Source organism: Sphaerodactylus townsendi, linkage group LG02 (genome assembly GCF_021028975.2).
Source record: "Sphaerodactylus townsendi isolate TG3544 linkage group LG02, MPM_Stown_v2.3, whole genome shotgun sequence".
In the NCBI taxonomy this organism is placed as follows: domain Eukaryota; kingdom Metazoa; phylum Chordata; class Lepidosauria; order Squamata; family Sphaerodactylidae; genus Sphaerodactylus; species Sphaerodactylus townsendi.
In genome coordinates, this window is record NC_059426.1 from 173,554,070 (window position 1) to 173,574,090 (window position 20,021).

At 50.2% G+C, this 20,021-nt stretch overlaps 1 protein-coding gene across 1 annotated transcript in view; it reads left to right on the forward strand.

Annotated features, from left to right (window-relative positions):
* Positions 1-2,232: 2,232 nt before the first annotated feature.
* Positions 2,233-20,021, forward strand: part of PELI2 (pellino E3 ubiquitin protein ligase family member 2) — a 144,970-nt gene continuing 127,181 nt past the window's right edge. The window contains exon 1 of the mRNA XM_048485908.1: positions 2,233-2,630. Within this exon, the coding sequence (XP_048341865.1) occupies positions 2,554-2,630 (77 nt within the window). The 5' untranslated portion in view covers positions 2,233-2,553. The remainder of the gene's footprint in view (positions 2,631-20,021) is intronic.

Here is a 20,021-nt window from a genome sequence, read left to right on the forward strand (position 1 = left end):
CACTATCTGAAGAAGTGTGGTGGATATGACTGCCTCTAAGGCCCCTTCCGCACATGCACAATAATGCACTTTCAATCCACTTTCAATGTACTTTGCAGCTGGACTTTACTGTGCGGAATAACAAAATCCACTTGCAAACAATTGTGAAAGTGGATTGAAAGTGCCTTATTCTGCCTGTGCGGAAGGGGCCTGAGCATGCAGCATTTAACTATGATGTACAGATGGACCTAGCCTCCATGATTTTTTTCACTATAATTCTCCTCGAAAGCCATTTTGGGGGCGTGACTTCCCTTAGCTGAGTGCTTTGTTTGTCGTGAACCCACTAGCCTTTGTTTGTTCTTATATTATGAGATGGAGAAGACAAATAATATATTTCTTCATATCATATGCAACTTTATGATTATGTGGGGCACATAGATCAGTCATGGCGAACCTTTTCGAGACCGAGTGCCCAAATTGCAACCCCAAACCCACATTTATCGCAAAGTGCCAACGCGGCAATTTAACCTGAATAACCCCCTCAAGCCTGCTGTAGCCTCCAGCAAGTCCCACATGCACCGTTCTGCGCCTCTCTAGCATCTCTGCCGCCTCTGCCCCCCCACCCCCGGGCAGCAGCCACCTGGAGCACAGGCACCAGGCCTGCCAGCCGAGTCCCCCCTGCTCGCTGAGGTGCACGCACGTCAAGTCCAGCGGCCCAGGCCAGCCAAGATGTGTGTGGGAGGAATTCCCCCCCCCACATGACAAACTACGTGTGCGCATGCCCACAGAGAGGGCTCTGAGTGCCACCTCTGGCACCCATGCCATAGGTTCGCCACCACTGGACTAGATGGATCACTGATCTTCTGTTCTTAAATACTATGACCCTCTTTGTCAAGTAAGCAACTCAGAAGTGGGGCTTGCTTCCAGATATAAAGTTGCAGTCAGGTATCCCAGACACACTTACACTGGAGTAAAACCTATTGAGTTCTCTGGGTCTTATTGGCAGCTAAATTTATTTTTCATGCTATTTCATTTACTTCGTTGATCACCTGCTTTTCTCTCCGGGTACCCCCAAAACAGCTTATGTTATTCTCTTGCCCTCCCTTTTATCCCTACAACAACCCTGAGAAGTAGGTTAGGCTGAGTATGTTAAACTACAAAATGAATAAGGAATCTAGCTTCTTATGAACTCTTTATGTTTAGGATTTGGGATGCATCTCAGTACATTACTATGTAAAATTGTACCAACAGTTTAAGAACTTATGTCAATAAGATACATTTGAGTCTTGAGACTATAGTGGATTAATCATTTGACTATAATTGTTGACGTTTTCACTACCAGCCAGCCGGTGTGCTGCGCTATTTCCCGGGCTAATTAGGCTGAGTATGTGACTGGTGGAGCGGAGATTCGAACCTGGAATCGCCCAGATTGTAATCCTGTACTCTAACCCAGTGAGGGCGAACCTATGACACGGGGGTCAAAGGTGACACACCGCAACATTTGGAGTGACTCACCAGCGATCACCAACACCCAACAACTATTGGCCCTTGTTTGAGTGTGTCATTTTTGTAGTTATTTGACTTTTCTTTATTTAATACACAGCGCCACACACAACTGCACTGCATTGTAAAAAAATAATGATGTGAAGGATTGTTTCTCGTCTGCTCGAGGGGGTTGACATCCCAGCAGAGCCAAGTTAATTTTCTGAATTTTTTTGGTCCCTTGAGCCCCAAAATACTTATTTATTTATATTTTACATTTATATCCCGCCAATCTCCCGAGGGACGCGAGGCGGCTTACGCGTATATAAAAATACAAAACGATGAAAGCAATACAAAGTACAAACATTTGACGTCATCATTGACCTCACTGCTCTAACCACTACACCATACTGCGTGAAAATGGGCAATTCCAGTTTCACTCTCCACCTCACCCCTTCCAACCGTGCAATTTGATGCTGAAGTGAAATCACTATTTAAACACTTTTTTTAAAATTAGTAATGACCCTTTAGAACCCGAGACGTTTATTGTCTCCCCCCCCCCCCGCCCCCGCACCAAGCAGCGGGCCCTTTAAGAACCATCCATCCCGCCTTCCCTTTACTCTATGTTTACATAACAGATCGGGCCGTACCACTTCTCTCCCAAACCGAAGGGGTGTGGTGCTGCGAAAGGAGCCCGGCAGGGGGCGGAGCTTCCCCGCCCCCCCCTGTTATGCCGATGCCTTCCCTTCTGGGAGGCGCCGGTTGGTCTCTTCCGCAGGCAGTTGCGGCCGTTGCCGTCGAGCGAGCGCTGGCTGGCTGGCTGGCGCGCGCGGCGGCCGTTGAGGAGCAGCCGGAGGATTCCGCGCCGGCGGGCGCAGGAAGCCGAAAGGCGCATCGAGCGGCGGAAACAACAAGAAAGAAGAGAACCGCCCGACCGCTTGACGGACGGCGGCCGCCGGTGCTGCGCGCGGACTTAATTTTTTTTTTTAAAAGACCCTCTTATTTATTGCTCGTCATCGCGGCCCCCCCCCATTTTCCGCCCCCCCCCTCCCCTCCTTATGGGATTATAGCGGCGGCGTCGGCGGCGGCCCCATGTTTTCTCCCAGCCAGGAGGAGCGCTGCGTCCCCAACAAGGAGCCCGTCAAATACGGCGAGCTGGTGGTGCTGGGGTGAGTGAATGAGGGGCTTCCCTTGGGCGGGGGGGGGGGGAGGGGGCGGCGTGGATTTATGCGGGGGGGGGCCCGAATGAGGGGACGAGGGGAAGAAGTTGCGTGTGGGGCGGGCGCCTCAATTGGGGGCTTGCGGAGAAAGAGCGAATGAGGTGGGGGGAGGAGGTTGTTTCCCTTTGACTTAGTGGGGGGCTATCATGGGAGGAAGGAGGGGGTCAAAGGGGCTGCCCCCTTCCGGAAAGGGGGTCCCCGAAATCGCTACAGAATTGGGGGGGGGAAATCCTGAGCGCTTCCACGAAGTCAACCCCCCCCCCCTTGGCAGAATCTACTCGTGAGGAAAACGAGGCTCTCCCGTATTTGTCTTTGCAAGAGGAAAAGTCCCCCCCATGCTTTGCAGGAGTAAAAGTCCCCCCCCATGTCTTGCAAGAGGAAAACCCCCCATGCTTTGCAAGAGTAAAAGTCCCCCCCATGTCTTGCAAGAGGAAAAGCCCCCCCATGCTTTGCAAGAGTAAAAATCCCCCCCCATGCCTTGCAAGAAGAAAAGCCCCCCATGTCTTGCAAGAGGAAAAGCCCCCATGCTTTGCAGGAGTAAAAGTCCCCCCCCCCATGTCTTGCAAGAGGAAAACCCCCCATGCTTTGCAAGAGTAAAAGTCCCCCCCATGTCTTGCAAGAGTAAAAGCCCCCCCATGCTTTGCAAGAGTAAAAATCCCCCCCATGCCTTGCAAGAAGAAAAGCCCCCCAAGAAGAAAAGCCCCCCATGTCTTGCAAGAGGAAAAGCCCCCCATGCCTTTTAAGATGAAGCCACCTCCCCCTTCCAGTGGTAACCGAAAGCTAGCGTTAATCACTCCAGAAAAGCTTTCCCGAGTTGCCCCTCTGGCCTCTGCACACGCTCAGAGAATCTGGGGCTTGGACATCCCTTTTTTTATGGATAGGAGGAGATTGGCAAAAAAATAAAAAGGGGAGATTTCCATTTACAGAGTGGGGCGAGGTGATGCTTCTCAAAGGGGGCTTCTTTTTGGACTGATAGTTTGAGATGGGGACCCCCATTTGGGGAATACCGGGGAGATGATGATTAGCGACGTGGGGGGCTGGACCTCATTTTGGGAAGAGAGGGTGGTAGTTTGCAAAGGAGAACTTCTTGGTTGAGAAGAGGACACTGTTGGGGGAGTAGTGATGTTTGTACTGATGACTTGGGACTGGTGCCCCGTTTGGGACGGGTGTGTGTGTGATACTAAAGGGAATGGGGTGTGATGGTTTGCCAAAGGGGACTAAGTTTGGAAGGGATAATTTGGGAAGGGGGACCCCCGTTTATGGGAGGACTGGGGAGTGGTGATTTGAGATGGAGACACGGTGAGATGATTTGCAAAGGGGTGGGCCCCAGTTTGGGCTGGACCATTTGAGAAGGTGACCCCGTTTTGGGGAGGCAATTTGTGAAGGGGACACAGTGAGATGATTTGCGAAGGGGGGCCTAGTTCGCGATGGACCATTTGAGCAGGGGACCTCATTTGCTGGAGGACTGGAGGCTGACAATTAGCAAATTTGAGGAATGCATTTTTTGGGGTGTGTGATAATTTATGAGGGGGGGGGGGATTGGGTGGAACTGGAGGGATGATAATTTCCAAAGGGGGACTTTGTGCTGGGAGTGAATGGGGTGATTTGGGAAGAACCCTTTTTAGCAGGGGGATCTTTTTGGAGTAAGTGGGGTGGACCATGGGACGTTGGAAGGATGTGTTGGGGCTGGTGAGGAAAGGATCTGGTGCGTTTGAGAGGGAGTGTATGACCTGGAGCAGGTGGCAGAGGTATCAACTAGCAGTGGTGGCGAACCTTTGGCACTCCAGATGTTATGGACTACAATTCCCATCAGCCCCTGCCAGCATGGCCAATTGGCCATGCTGGCAGAGGCTGATGGGAATTGTAGTCCATAACATCTGGAGTGCCAAAGGTTCGCCACCACGGAACTAGGGGCTGGGAAGCACAGAGGAGGTCCAGGGCCTGGGAGCTGGGGAGGGAAGTGGTGGGAAGGGAATCAAAGAGAATTGCCTGTTTCTGCCATGGGGCCTGAAGGTGGGGAAGGAATGCCTCTTGGTCGGTGCCTGGCTGAAGTTCTGGACTGGAAAAGAAATTTTTGGGGTTGGGGGGGGGGACAGTGACTTAGGCAGAGCTCCTTGGGAGGTGGGAAGAAATAGGAAGCTTTTTATTATGCTCCCCAGTAGGAATGCAGGGGGTGGCTGAGGACGAGGAGTTCCTTGCTGGGTGGGGATGGAGAGTTCAGGGTTGCTGGGCTGGTGGAGTGGGGCTGGCAACAACGGCTTTGTGTAGGAGCCGGATTGCTGTAGAAGACGGGGAAGCGAAGCGGGTGGGCTTGGCTGGGGACGACATCTGGCAGGCCTCTGGGTGGGGGATGGAGAACCTGGAAGGTCAGCTGGAGAGGAGGGAGACCTCTGAGGTGTCGACAGGGGGAGGCCCTGAAAGAGAGGCTGAGTAGGGTTGGGGTTTTTTCCCCAGGAATGCCTTCCCTCCCCAGCTGTAGGAGAATCTGTGCACTGTTCTGGTGGGAAGGAGCGCTTTTGTGTTGGGAGTGGTTGGAGGGAGGATAGGGTAGGCAAGCAGATGCTAGCTGGGTGCCTTGACTTGCAAGTTGACAAATCTAGATGGAGAATAAAGGTGATTTGCTCCCTTGTGACCTTAGTAAATGTTAAGTTTAGAAGACTTTAGGGCATTTCCCTGCTCCTCTCTTCCCCCAGTCCTCTCTTTGCAGTAGATCCTTTGATGGAGAGTTAGAGAAAAGGGGTGTGGAGGGGGCAGGGAGAACGCAATAAACTTTTAAAGTTTGGGACACATAGGGCCAAGTAGTGGTGTTTTGGGGTCAGGGACTAGCTGTGTGGCCCAGCATGTTTTGGGGTCAGGGACTGGCTGTGTGGCCCTGCAGTTGTCTGGGCGTCTTCCTTTTTCCAGATGTTGGGCGCAGCTTGGCGGACATGTGCTCGGGCTAATCCCCGCTCTGTAGCTGAGCCAGTTTCCTCTGAGCCTTGTGTTTGCCTGCAGCCTAATGCATATCTCAGGGCTGGATTTCCTCCTCCTATCTTGGCTGACGTTGTGGGATTACTGGGTGTGAACCATGACCATCCGATTGGGGGGGAGCTGTCAGTTGTTTTCTTTAAGCCGTAGGAGTGGCTTCCCGCTGAGTTGGCTCTTTGTATACCCACCCGTACGCTTGCGAACATCAGCAAAGATGTCCGCAAACTCTTTTTCTAACTTCACGTTCAATGGGGTGTGGGAGGAAATTACCCTTCTCTGCACAGATCCTGGTCCGCAGATGGCCTTGCTTGCCTTTGTGGCGCTTATCTAATTAAAGACTTCATGCCATTCACTTCCCAGTTTCTCTGGCAGCATATTATTCACCCTGATGTTCTGTTTCTCCAGACGTGGTGGGGTGGGGTGGGGGGTGGCGGACGCTGAGTGCAGAAGGGATGCGTGCAAGATGCCAGACATGCTTAGTTCAATGCCAGTTCATGGCAGAGCGGTTATTTCTGTAATCGGCTTGGTGTTATGCTTCTGCCCTGCTGTTCTAGCTTGAAGCCTCTCTGCTGAGCGCCATAGAAGCCGATGATGAACGTAAGGCATTTAAACCCTTGTTTGCTGAGCCCCAGCAAGCCCTGCAAACTTGTTTAATCTTGATAGGCGAATGTGCCTAAAATGGACAGCAGAATGCGCTTGATCAGATAAGCAAAGCTGGGGAAACTAGCAAAAAGAAGTTTGCTGCTTTGAAAACCTGTCTCCCTTGTAGGCCTTCTATGCAATAATGCAATAATTCCAGGACGCATTAGTTGTTTTGGGACATATCAGCAAGGAAAGAAGATCAGTGGATTTGAAACAAAACCAGGCGGACAAAACTGCTCTTTACTTTAGCTGTCTGTTCTTGGGAAACCTTTGTAGCCCGTGGTGTGGATGAGGCTGGAATCTCTCCAAAAATCTAGTTCCTTCAGAATGGACTTTTTTTTTTTAAGTGGTCACTGAAACTGTAACATGACTTCAGACTCTTGAAAGGCTTGAGTTTTGGCAAAAGCTGTTGATCTCAGCACTTTCAGATGGAAAAATCCATGTTCGTTTTGCTAACAACCGAGGGTGGTTTGGAGTGGTGGCAGGCTGGAAACGGAGGGGAACCTCAGCTGTGCCGCTCCGGCGGTATCATTTGCAGACCACCCCCCTATTGAATGTGAAAACTTTAATTTCATTAAGTGACAGAAATTTGTTTTGTGCTGCAGCTGCGAGCTTACTTGGAATTGGAGCCTCCTTCCTTTTTATGAGGTTGTGTTGGTTTTTAATAGTAGCAGCGAAGTGTTCTGGCCGCTCCTAACACTTGTTTCGTTTTTAAATATTTGTAATGGGGCGTTGTTATGGATTGCCTTGTGTAAACCCCTGTGTCCTCCTTTGACACCGTCGAGGCTCGGTGTCTGTGAATTTCCCCCCCTCTTCCTCCGCAGAATCGTCCCCACAACGTTGCTCTGTTCTGCATGTGCTTATGACCTTTGACTTCTCCCAACGGAAGCACACGAGACTTTTCATACTGCAGCTCCATAATGACTTATTTTTAGGCAGTTCAGCGAATTCAGGAACCGCCAGCGTTCGTAAGCTAAACCACAATGACACTGGGCTTGTAGTTCTGCTATGCGGGTGATGCAGCTTGTCTTGTTCTGGGTAGATTGCAGCCGGATGCATTTGAAGAGGCAGGAGGACTGTCATTCTCCATCAAAATGATATGAAGGAGAATTTGGTACTGAGCCCCAAACAGCCGGAAGGTAGCCTTTTTCAGGGGAATGGTTGACTTGAAGACAGAAGTTCTTTTATTCTCGGTCTTTTCTCAGACCCTCCTCCTCAGGGACTGTGAATCATTCAGTAGTGTTACAGATAACATAATGCTGTCCATCCCCCCCTCCCCCAAACTGGATCATTAGTAGGAAATAATCGCAGAACAGCTTGAGCATCTGTTTTGCATTCATAAAAGAAAATAATCAACAGAATAAATAATCTTTGTGTAATATTATGCTATTACCAGTGCCTAGAAATGAAGATCTCCAGGTAACAAGGTTTTGAATGAGATAATCAAATCCTTGGAGGATTAGAAATAAGTTGAAGGGTTTTGAAGTTTGTAAGCATTAATGTATTATAACGGTGCATTCCATTGTCACAATTGCTGAGTTGCGGGCACAGTAAAATGACCTGTTTAGTAATTTTTATTAGCTAATTTTCCTTCCGCTGAGAGCTTTTGCAAGATTGCCTAGCAAGGCTTAAGCAGCAAATATCTGGTGCGCATCAACAACAAACTGTGGAACTGAGCTATGGAATGCTGGTACCAAAGGAAATTGTGCTAGATCTAACATATGGGTGAATTTTGCTTTTCTTTCATTAGGTTATTTACACGTAGTGTAATTCTGGGCAGCCCCTTATGTGCATCCAGGTCTTGAAAAAAAGGATTTGTGCTGAAGGGGGCATTATCACTTGCAAAGAGAATGAATTTTACTGCATCCATGACTGTCTTTTGTGTCCATGTGTTCACAAGCAGTGTCTAAAGTGCTACAATTCTGCTGCTGCTGCAATTGGTTTTTAATTACCTTTCAATGGTAGCCTTTGTGAATGTAAGTGGAGTGCCCCCTCATGTTTGGTGAATGTTTTTTCCTTTTGTACATTTATGTGGCTGATATTGCTGTGAACCAAATGAGTGTTTCCATAAGTTAAGCCAGATAAGTCAAAATCACTGGCTAAGAAAGATGGGCCTTGTGATTGGAAGGAGCACTCCCACAAAGTCAGCTGCTTCTCAGGGCCCTGGGCATTTTTCACGAGGGGCGGCAGCAGAGACTTGACTTCCCAGTTTTAATAAGGCAAGCTGTTCTAACTGTTGGGTAGTAGCCATGTGTGTTTCAAACATTACCAGGAAAATCAAATTATTCTTGTTCACAGTAAAACTGACTAACTTGACAAAGATAAGTCTTCATGTGGACCCCTTCAATTTGCTGTGCTTAATTTCAGGATTTTATTTTATTTATTTATAACATTTGCAAGCCACCTTGCTTCCCTAGGGAGTTCAAGGCGGCTTACAAACATAGCTAAAACACCCCAAATAAAATAGATTGACAGCATAAAATCAACATTTAGAATCGCTATTAAGAACTGCTACTAAACATTACTAAATGTTGTCCTGGGTAAAACGGGACTGGCAGTTTGGTCCCCAAGCCCCGTTTTACCCAGGACAACATTTGGTAACGTTTAGTAGCTGTCCTTACAGGCAGGCCTCGCAGCACCTCCTCAAGATCTCCAGGGCGGGGGCTACTCCCTCTGCTTTGGGGAGCCTGTTCCGCTGAGCTGGAGCCTTGTTGGAGAAGGCCTAAGCTCTGATAGATGGCAGATGAGCCCCCCTAAGTGGTGGGATAGCCCTCAGGTGGTAGCCTGATTACTATACTATAGTTGGTGCACAGGGATGAAGGGAAAGAGATAATCCTTGGAATGTGTGGGTCCCAGGTTGTGAAGGGGTTTAAAGTCATAACCTGCACTTTGAATTTAGCCCAGAAACAGGTGAGCAACCGATGAAGTTGTTTCAGAATGGGCAATACATGTTTCCCAGTGGCTATACTCTTTTCCATGTAAATATTGAAGTAGAATTGCATTCACTTAGGGGGCTGTTCTCTAGGGTGGTTTCGGCCATCTTGTCGGGTTGTTCTTTACCACTCGCTAGTGAGGCAGGAAGAGCTTTTTGGTCACATCCTGTTGGCGCCAAAATGCCCCAGTATCTTTCTGCCTCGCTAGTGAGTCGCAGCAACTTCGACTAGCCTCTGGCCAAAAAATCTTTAAAAATCTTCAAAAAAATCTCTCAAAAAATCTTCAAAAAATTCCCAAAAATCCTTCAAAGAAATCTCTCTGTTAAAGTACATCTCTCAGGCCAGACGGAGCGTCTTCTTTTCGCCCTTCCTTTGTTCGCGGAGTCCTCCTCCTCGTTTTTTTCGCCTCACACTCCTCCCCGCTGACTCGCTGGTTCTGGGCTCTTCAGGGCATGTGGCTACGCCCCCCTTTTCTCCCCCTAGGGAGGCTTTTTTTGCAAGTCGGGCCCGCCCGAGAACACTCTCAGAGCGGCGACGCCCTGCTCTCCGGCTGCCCCCCCCCGCTGCATCCCGCTGGTGTTTGAGCTGGGCGGAACAGCCCAGCGCTCCCTCGCCGGCCATCGGGCCCGGGCCCTAGTGAACCTCTCCCGGTGACCGGGAGAGAGAGGAGGGAGATGCGCCAGTTCAGCCGGCCCATACACGGGCTGCTTCTTGGAGAACCCTACAGCCGAGCAACCGCTGCAGGGAAAAAAAAGAATCGCGGGAAGGGAGGCCTCGGCCGGGCAGCGGCGTGGTAGCGCTCGGGACCTCGGCCGCACAGGCCGCTACTCAAGAGCATCGTCTCGTCCCTTTGCTCTCGCGACCGCTTTTGGCGCCAGCTGCCCAGACTCAAGGTTCTTCCCTGCCCCCCCAGGCAGGAGCTACTGGCAGTTCAAGGCACTTCCAGGGAATGCAAGATGACATTCCCAACGACTGGAGCCGCTTTTCTCCACTGTACCAAAGCCTAGTAAACCCTCATAAGCTTCCTCCATTAATAGGGGAGGAAGTCTCTCAGCAAAATTCTCCACCCCTCCCCAGGGTAAAAGAGCATCATAGGCGCAAAGAGGAGGGCCAGGTCCCCGGATCCAGATCTCCCAGGACCCGAGTAGAGGTCTGATAGTGAGACTGGCCTGCCAATTTCCTATGGGTCTGATTATAGCAAATGATATCAGCGAGGGGGGAGTTGGAGTTCTGGATTCAGACTACTTCTTCTGATAACGATTCCCCTGTCCCTGATCTCAATGACCACAGCAATAGGGGCTCTCCTTTAAGATAGAGGCAGCTCCCGGAGTCCTCCTGGCCAAGACCATCTCCTCCTTAGGCCTCCATGATTCTGTAGAGGGAGGCAGAGGACCCCAACTCCACGCAGCCGTCCAAGCCCATCCAAAGGGCTGTCCCAAGGGGTTCTCCCAACATCTTCCCTGCAGGAGGGAGGAGGTCTCCCATTTTTTTCCCCTCTACCAGAATTCTTTTGAGAGCATAGGATTCAAAAAGGAGTGGGTTAAATCCCGCCACTAACAAAGGCTTTCTCCGTCCCTCTTTAAAAAAGCTTCTTATCTCGGCCTTCCCCAGACCCACCTCCACAGTTCCTGAAATCAAGACACCGCTGGTGGGATGGCCTCTGTCTCTGCCCTTCACTCTAGGGGGGCCTAGTACACCCAGGAGACGAGGGCAAGCAGGGAAACATCAAAGATCCCATAGATAGGGAAGGGGCTGGAGTCCAGGACTTAGAGGCAGGGTCCTCACGCAGGGTTCCGCTGCCATGGCTGCTAGGGATCCTAGCCCCCTCGGGCTACACAGTGGCCAGGAGCCACCCTGAAGTCTGGCTCCCAACGCTTCTCACCATCATCCCCCCCCAGGACCAGGGAGTTAGGGGAGGGTGTTGAAAGGGTCCCTCATGGCAGTATCCTTCCCTAGCTGACTTCCTACTCCTGGACCAGCGTGCTCTCACCTCTTTCCCCGGCATTATGGCATGCAGCTTGAAAAGCCGTGACCCGCCGCCTTTATATGCAGCTCAAACCCTGGCAAGCTAGGATACCCTGCTCCAGAGACAGTGGTTGCCAGCTATGACTACCAGGCCGGGCATCCTTTTTTTGGTTCCAGAGCTGGAGGAAGATCCCTGATCAGGAGACTAGAAGACCACAAGAGAAGCAAGCTATGCCTCGGGTCCGTGGAGGCCGGAGAAACCCAGGTTCTCCCACAGGCCTCCGCTTCAAGTCATTTCTGATCTTCCTTTCTCGGCCCCCAGCGCCAGCAGGAACAGGCAGCCCTCCTGGCAGAGGCCAAAGCTCCTTTCAGAATTCCTCTTCCAGGAAGAGACAGGACTTCAGAGGATCGGCTTAGAGGAGTGCGAAAGTCCTTTCGCCTACTGACCCTTCCCAGGGGCAACAAAAGCCTCCGACTGCATCGATGTCCCAACTACGATCAGGGGCCGTCTTCTTCATTTTACAAACATCAGTGGCTCACCCCCTTCATGGCGACTTCAATGGATCCTAGTGAGATCGTTTCCTCCAGGCTACTCCTCTAGAGTTCCACTGCTCGGCCACGTGGACCGATTTCTCCCTTCCCCCATCAGCTCGAACCCGAAAAAGGCGGGCGTAGGCTGAGGGATGGCGATCGAAAAGCACCTGTTGGACATCAGGGCTATAGAGCCAGGGTGCCGAGGGAACAAGTGGGATTGGGGGTTTACTTTCCCCATTTTCTACACTGTTCCCAAAAAAAGAACGGAGACTTACCAGAGCCATCCTCAACCTTTCAGCTTTACTTGTGGAGACCGGAGTTCCTGCTGCAAATTCCTGGCTTCAGAATGGAAACTCTCTGGTCGACGGTCGCAGGGGCATCCAACAAGGGCGACTTCCCTCACATCCCTCATGACCCTCAAGGATGCATGCTACCTGCACATCCCCATCTAGCCCCACTTCCACCACCGCCTTCTCCCAAGGCCTTTGCCCTGGGAAACCTCACAGCACCGGCCCTTCCAGTATGTAGCCCTCCTTTTCGGTTCTGGCATACAGCCCCTCGTGGTTCCTTCAATGAAGGTTCTTGTGGTCCCGGATTAGCTTTCTTATCCGCGAGCCAAGCGGGGATTCACGCCCATCCTTACCTTCCGGACGCACCTCCTCATCAGATCGCAGGTCCAGGGAGCAGGCGTCCAAGGATATCCGGTCGGTACAGACGCAATACTATCAGCCACCACGGACCATTAAAATCTCAACCTGGACAAAGAGTTCCACCTGTCCCTGCTTCAGAGGATGGAGCACCTAGGTGCTCCTGATAGACACCGCTTTCGTGTACTCTCTTCGCTCCTCCGGCAAAGATCAGGAAGATCATAGAGGTTTGTCTACAAAGATCACTTTGGGGCACGCTCCACCTCCCTGCTCCAACTGGCGTACAGTCTGCTGGGCCTTCCTCCCTTGTCTACCACCATCTGGACCTCATATTCATATGGGGCAGGGCTCATGTCGCGCTTCGCCTCTTCAGTAAACCTCTCTTCTCATACTCCCCCATGCGGTAATTCTCCATCTAAATCCATCGCAGGGGACATACCCTTGCCTCTTTTCTCCATCGGGTAAAGGTGCAGCCTTCGATGAGTGGACATCCACCAACAATCATGGGAAAGTCTTTGCACCTCGGTGCCAGTATCCATATATTTTCCCGGATTGCCAGAATCTCAGGGGTGAGGGGAGGCCAATGATTGGACAAGCACTTTGCCCAGGGTCTCTGGACAACTCTCCCAGACAGCATTACCGCATCAAAGCGTCGCACTCGGGGAAGTCAGGGCCATCCTTCTAGCTCTCAAGGCCTTCAGAAACCGGATTCTGCAGCAACAAGCCGTCGGTGTTCACACCCGAATAAATATCTCAGCCAAGTGTTACCTGAACCACCAGGGGGGATCTCGGTCCTCTCAGCTACACAGGGAAGCTCTTCCGAGTTCTCTCCTGGGCAGAAGCCAACCTGACATCCTTGAGGGCAGAACATGTGAAAGGCTGCTCTGAGACACCGCAGTAGCGGATTGGCCTGTGCTCAGCCGCTCCAGCCTTTCAAACGCTGGAATGGAAACTGAACCCTCAAGTCTTCCACCTGATCACTCTCAGACTGGGGGGAGCCGGTGATGGACTTGTTCGCCTCTCACCTCAACACTCAGACCGGACAGGTTTCATGTCCCGCTTTCTTCCATCCCCAGGCGAATGGGAACGTGAGAGTCGCCCTGTCCAGCTCTTCCCGGGGTGGCCCTTTGGGCCTTCTTTATAGCTTTTCCTCCCTGCCTCTTCTTCTGCCAGGTTTCTCCGCGAGGATTCAGGAAGAGAGGAGACAGAGTCATCCTGGTTTAGCCCCGGACTGGCTCCAGATGACGATCAGCAGTGGTACTCCTTACTCCAGCAGCTCTCCATCAAGGGCGAGCCCGTTCCTGCCTACCAGTCTCCCCGGACCTGCTGTCTTCCAGGGCCCCTTTGCTCAACCATCCGGGATCCAGAGTTGGCTCCAGGCTGACCGCGATGGCTCTTGAGCGGAAAGCGCCTGGATTCGTAAAGCGGGTATTCGAGGCGTGGTGGACACCAGTGGTGGCGTGCCAGACGCAAGATCAACCATTGGGATAATAATACAACTACCTCCTGGAGAGGAGCCTTTCCGCCAGGTAAGGTGTAGGAAAAAAGCACATACGCATCCAGAAACCCCACCTACTTCATCGGTTCTGGCTTTCCTACAGGATGGCTTTTGCCGCTGAAACTATTTGGCGCTTGTTCCACTCTACGCCGGCAACTGGCTGCTCCTAGCCACTGTCCTCGCATACCCCGCCGGAAAGGTCCCACATCACCCAGACACCCCGCGGGATGTCCTACCGAGTTCCTGAAGGGGTGCAACAGTCTTCAGCCACCTGTCACTCACCGCTTTTCCATCCTGCAAAGCGGTTGCACGCAGTCTTGGACGGCGCTCACCAAGTCTCCATTTTGAGCCCGGGGTCCAGTCGACACACTCTACGCTTGGCTGCGCGATGAAGGCTTTTTTATTTTTTGGTGGCCATCACCTCCGCTGGGGGCCAGGCGGTTATTCCTGAGCTCAGAGGCCCTTTCAGTGAACCCTAACCTTGCCAATTCTTTGAACCCAGACAGAGTAGTGCTGGGAAGCTTGACCCGTCGCTTCCAAACCTTAAGGTGGCTTCAGGGTTCCACCTGAGACGGGTGAGGTAGTCCTACCAAACTTCTGTCCCCAAAGCCTTCCTCACCCTAGGGAGAGACTCTGCGCACTGCCTCGACGCATGCAAGTGTCGATCGCTTTCAAAGCTGCTCTCATACGCACGCATGAGCAGTCTCCGAAAGAATCTGAATCTCTCTTCACGTCTAATGTAGTTCCCCCTCGGCTGGGGGAGGCCATGTCCTCTCGGCGGCCATCAGTTCCAACGATTGTAGGGAGCCTCTGCATCACTGGAGGCGCACAAGGCAAAATAGTTTGCTCTGTCCCCACTGGCATCACGGCCCACTCTACCAGAAGTGGGGCAGCCGCTAATGCTGCCCTGGTTAGACAGGTTCCACTAGAACAGATCCTGTAGGGGCTGCCACGTGGAACTCCTTCTTCCTTCAAGTTAGGACATTACAGACCTCACTTCCATAGATGCTGTTCAAGGCTTCAGCTTCGGCAGAAGGGTCCTGGAGCATATTATTGGAGACTAACGGAACTCCACCTCCCTATGATTAAAGTACTGCTTGGGGAGTCCCCGACAAGGATGGGTCAGTCAAAACCACCCTAGAGAATCCACTCCATTGGGTACTCACCGCATTGAAGGGGTCTTCTCTTTGCGGTGAAGGCCATCTTGGCCCTCCTCCCTGTTCTCGTTCTTCTCCGAAAATATGCTTTCACCCTTCTGCCAGAGTCTTTTGGTTTATAGGTCAGCTTTTTGGTCTTTTTCTTGTTACCTGTTGGATTTACAGTTTTTTGCCCTTGTCTTGGCATTGTTCTACGAAAGTTTATCACAGCGCGTTCAGCTGTCTGCACTTCTTTGACTGTTCCTGCTTCGGTAGCTCGGCTTGTCAAGATACTGGGGCATTTTGGCGCCAACAGGATGTGACCAAAAAGCTCTTCCTGCCTCACTAGCGAGTGGTAAAGAACAACCCGACAAGATGGCCTTCACCACCCAAGAGAAGACCCCTTCACGGTGAGTACCCAATGGGTCGTTCTACCACTCCAAAGAGCAGGTCTGCCCATTGCTTCTTAATGGGAGGTGGACCAGACCTCCACTCGGTTGGCCATTTTGCGAAGGAAACACATGACTCTGTTTTAAAAAGGCAAGGTTTGCTGGTAGTTGTTCATGCACTATAAATGCTCTTTTATGAAAGAATCACATTTACATTTGTGCAAAAGAATGGTTTTGGCAAAGGCTGTGCTTAAAAATGAATTGTAATGCTTGTAGTCATTTGGGACTATTTTTCCACTGCGGAAGGACGCTACTTTCTTTTCCACTGCATCACAACTGACCGCACTTTTGTCTTTATGTGGAAAAGAGTATAGCCCCTGACAGTAACTGGTCTGCCACGTTCTGGATCAGTTGTAGTTTCAGTCCCATACACAGTGTGTTGAAATAATCTAACCATGATGTTGTAGCTTGTGGCTCAGCGTGGCCAGATGAACTGAGTCTAGGTCCGTGGTGGCGAACCTTTGGCACTCCAGATGTCATGGACTACAATTCCCATCAGCCCCTGTCAGCATGGCCAATTGGTCTAGGTTATGAGACAACTGACAAATCAGATGCAGCTGATAGATGGCGCTTCTGACCATTTTGCTAACTTGTTTTTCAAAGAGCAGGGGGGAGGAAGAACACGAGCACCTAAGCTGTTAACCTGCTCTGAAAAATCCAATGTTTCTCCATTGAGGACAAGTAGATTCAGTCCCTGTCGTGTCTTAGCCTTCTTGACTGACATTATCTCTGTCTTGTCGGGAGTCAGCATCAGTTTGTCCCGCCCTTGTCACCTAACCACATCCTCAGAGAACTGTTTCAGAACCAAGACAGACACATCTGGAGGCTTGAAGAATGAAATGCAGAGCAGTGTGTTGTTTGCTTATTGATGACACCTAAACCCAAAGATCCAAACAATCTCATTCAGTGGCCTTATATGGATATTAAAGAGTCCAGGCAACAGTGTAGAATCCTCTAGCACCCCACAAGATAAATTGTGTCCGGTTGATCCTTCATCTCCGGTGGAGACTCTTTGGGCTTTTACAGACATGTGATCTCCCTTGTTTTGAGCATATATTCCCTTAGGGATGATTCTCGGTTACGCACGTGTTTTGTCCTCTTTGGCAGTCACCCCTACCCCAGATCAGAGACTCTTTGTAGTTTTCTAAACCAGATAAACTGCAACTTTTTCTAAACACCAGCTCTGTATTTGAGTCAGATAAGAGTGAAGGGTTCTACTATATCAGAGGGTTTTTGAGCACAGGGCTAGTAACTGCTTCCTAAGAGAGCCAGCATGGTATAGTGGTTAAGAGCAGGTGGACTCTAATCTGGAGGTTGATTCCCCACTCCTCCATATGCTCCGGACTCTTATCTGATGAACCAGATTTGTTTTCCCACTCCTACATTCCTGCTGGGTGATCTTGGGCTAGTCACAGTTCTTTTGGAACTCTATCAGGCACACCTACTTCACCAGGTGTCTGTTGGGGGGAGAGGAAGGGAAAGCAGTTTGTAAGCTGCCTTGAGACTCCTTACAGGAGAGAAAGGCGGGGTATAAATCCAAACTCCTTCTTTCCTTTTCCTCCTCCTTCCAAGGTCTTTGGAGAGCCCTTCAGTCAGGTTGATAATTTTCACTAAAGCTGCAGCATCCTTTCCCCTGCAGGATTTTAAAAGCCGTGGTGGCCTTGTATCCACACCATAAGTGGTGGCCCTCCTACTCTCCAGGGGCCTGTCAGCATTTATAGGTAGGATTAATCTGAAACTGTTCATAACAAAAGGTCAAGCTGTCAGGTACCAGATCTGCATGCAACTTGGCCTCCACCTGCCAATATTCTGCCCCTAGGGTAAATACATTTTTATAGTACGGTAGGCAGTGTTTGTTGATAATGGTTTTGGTGCTATTTTATTTAAAGTAGAGGTTTGATAAGGCTTTGGCTGGGGAGGGTGTGAGATCAGATTGAATGAAATAAGAGTGGTCTGCTGCCCTGGAATTATTTTCCGCTTTTGGGGCTCCTTAAATATTTAGGTGACAGGTATTTGGTAGAGAACGACTTGTTGCATTTGAGAGCCCTTGCAAGCATCCTTGTCTTCAAAGCATTCGTTGCTTCTGAAGATGCCGGATGTTAAAGGGGCGCTACCGAAGCGTATCCTTTGGCGTGGCTTGGTTCCCCAGGCATTACACTTTGATGCGGCGCCCATAAACTTCAAAGGCATTTAAAAGCTGGGAGTCAGATTCTGTGGTCCTGCTAAGAGGGCGATTGCTATGGCTGTGCTTTCAGCAGTTGGATCTAATCATTATCATACACCCAGCCAGCCAGCCACCACCACTCTGACAAAAATGGCTGCTCCTGTTGGAGCTATAGCCTGCCCCCTAGAGACCATAGTGGTGGTACATTGCGTGTGGGAGGTTCATATGCCAGGCTGCTTCAGAGATTTAAGCCCCTCCCCTCTCTCAGGCAAATACCTGTTACATGTGGGGTGGGGGATCCACCTGTTTTTTGCTCAGGAGCGATTCTTAGATCTGCCTGGTCTGACTTGCAAGCAGTACTCCAGCCTCAGAAGTGCTCCAAGCTGCCCAAAGTCCAGCCTTTCATCCAGCCACGTAAGTACTGATACCCCCTCGTCCATTCCACCCTTGAAGCATGTGAATTCTCTGTGGGAACTCACTTCAGAAGCCCAGTTTGGATTGGAGGGGTTCCGCCTCCCCCCGCACAATTTTCCTGACTGAAATTGCCAGGTTATGCCTGCCCCATTTGGGACTGCCGTTGGAAGCATTCCGAAAATACTCAAGACCGCTTGTACACTATATTCTGGCTCACTGGGGGCATTCCTTTGAGATTGTATGTGATAATTTCCTTTCTGATCATATGTGGCAATTTCTTTGTTGCTCCCATATGGTTTGAACTGTGCAAAGTCTCTTTGATTTTGTGAACCTGATTCAAGCTGGAAAGAACCAGCATTCATCCAGTCCAGCCTTCTGTCCGGAGATGGCATGTTTACTCGCCAGTCTCCATTGACCACACAGTTCTGCAAGGCATACAATTGCGGGAGGGTTCTTGCGGAATTAAAGCTTCAGTGTTATTTGTACCTAAGTTGATTCTTCAGGTTTGTTAAACCTTTACATTGGTCTGTAGAAAAATTCCCGAAACAGCAGTCGTACCTTCTTTAATCGCTCTCTTGCTCTCACGCCATGCACACATATTACAAATAGTGGAAGCGTTTGAGTTCCCTAGAACTGTTCATCTAGTGAGATCTTAAGTACAGAAAAAGAAGAGGTAGAGGAAAAAAAGATTTTTTGAAGGCTTGTTAGAAAACAGTGGGTTTTTTAAAATTAAGCTGTCAAATATTTTATTTTATTTACTGAGCAACCTTTCCTCCGGTTTCTTTCTGTTTGAGGTGTTAGGAAAGAGTTCGTCTGAGTTCACTGATGGATGAGGTGTCAGGAAAGAGTTCGGCTGAGTTCACCAATGAAAGGAAAAGGGGTATATCTGAGGAAGCCAGAAGATAGACTGGAATTGCCATGCCTGTTGCTCACTGTAAGGATAGAACCTTCATACAATAAATCGAAAAAAATAAAAATAAATAAAATACAGCAGGACTTCGAAAGCTGCTGCAGACTCCACAGCTGTTTGGCCTTGAGAAGTCCATGTGTTGTAATTGTGGTATTATTTGAAGATGTTGTTTCTGACGCTATGTGGCTTCCCAAGGTTTTCAAGGCAAGAGATTTTTGGAAGTGGTTTGCTATTGCCTGGCTCTGCCTGGGCAGAAAGAGTTCTGAGAGGACTGACTGGCCCAAAGTCACTCTGCAGACTTTATGTTGGAGGAATGAGGGACTGAACCAGATCAGAGTCCACTGCTGTTAACCACCATGTGGTTTCGTGGGGTTTTCAAGGCCAGAGTTGTTCAGAGGTGATCTGCCATCGCCTTTCTCCCTTGGAGGCAGGAGAACATCTTGCTTGGGTGAGTCCCACCCCTTCATTCAGGGAGGCAGAAACAAATTATTTGCACTGCTTGTCTCCTGTAGTGGGAGTCACCTCCCTCAGTTCCTTTCCTGCCTCAGTCAGGTAGGGCAGCAATAGGAATAGGCTCTGTGTCCTATGCTAACTTTCCTCTATTTTCTTTTAAAATCAACATGTAGTTTCTTTCTGTCTTTTTCTCTTTCATCCTTTTCTTTCACTTCTCCTTTTATCTCCAGTACTTAGGCCATTTTAGTGAGTTTAGGAGAAGTAGGAGAGAGAAACTGCAGGCCACGATTGGCCTTTGCAGTGGATTTTCAACTTCTCACCAAACTGGGAAGCAACCACAGAGACGGCGCTGGAGGCTCCATTAACAGCTGCGCCGGTGGTAAATTACCTCCATAATCGATCAGGCTTGCCCGGGAACCAATGCGACTGTTTACCCAGAGGCTGGGAGCAATGTGTCCACAAAGTGCACAAAAAAGAGGCTCTCCCGGGAACCGGTTCTGTGGTCTACCCTGAGGCTTGGAGCAGCGTGCAGGCAAAAGGCATCAAGAAAAGTCTTCCCTGGGAACCAGTTCTATGGTCTACTCACACGCATAGGAAAAGAGTGCATGAAGAGAGTGTGCTCTTCCCA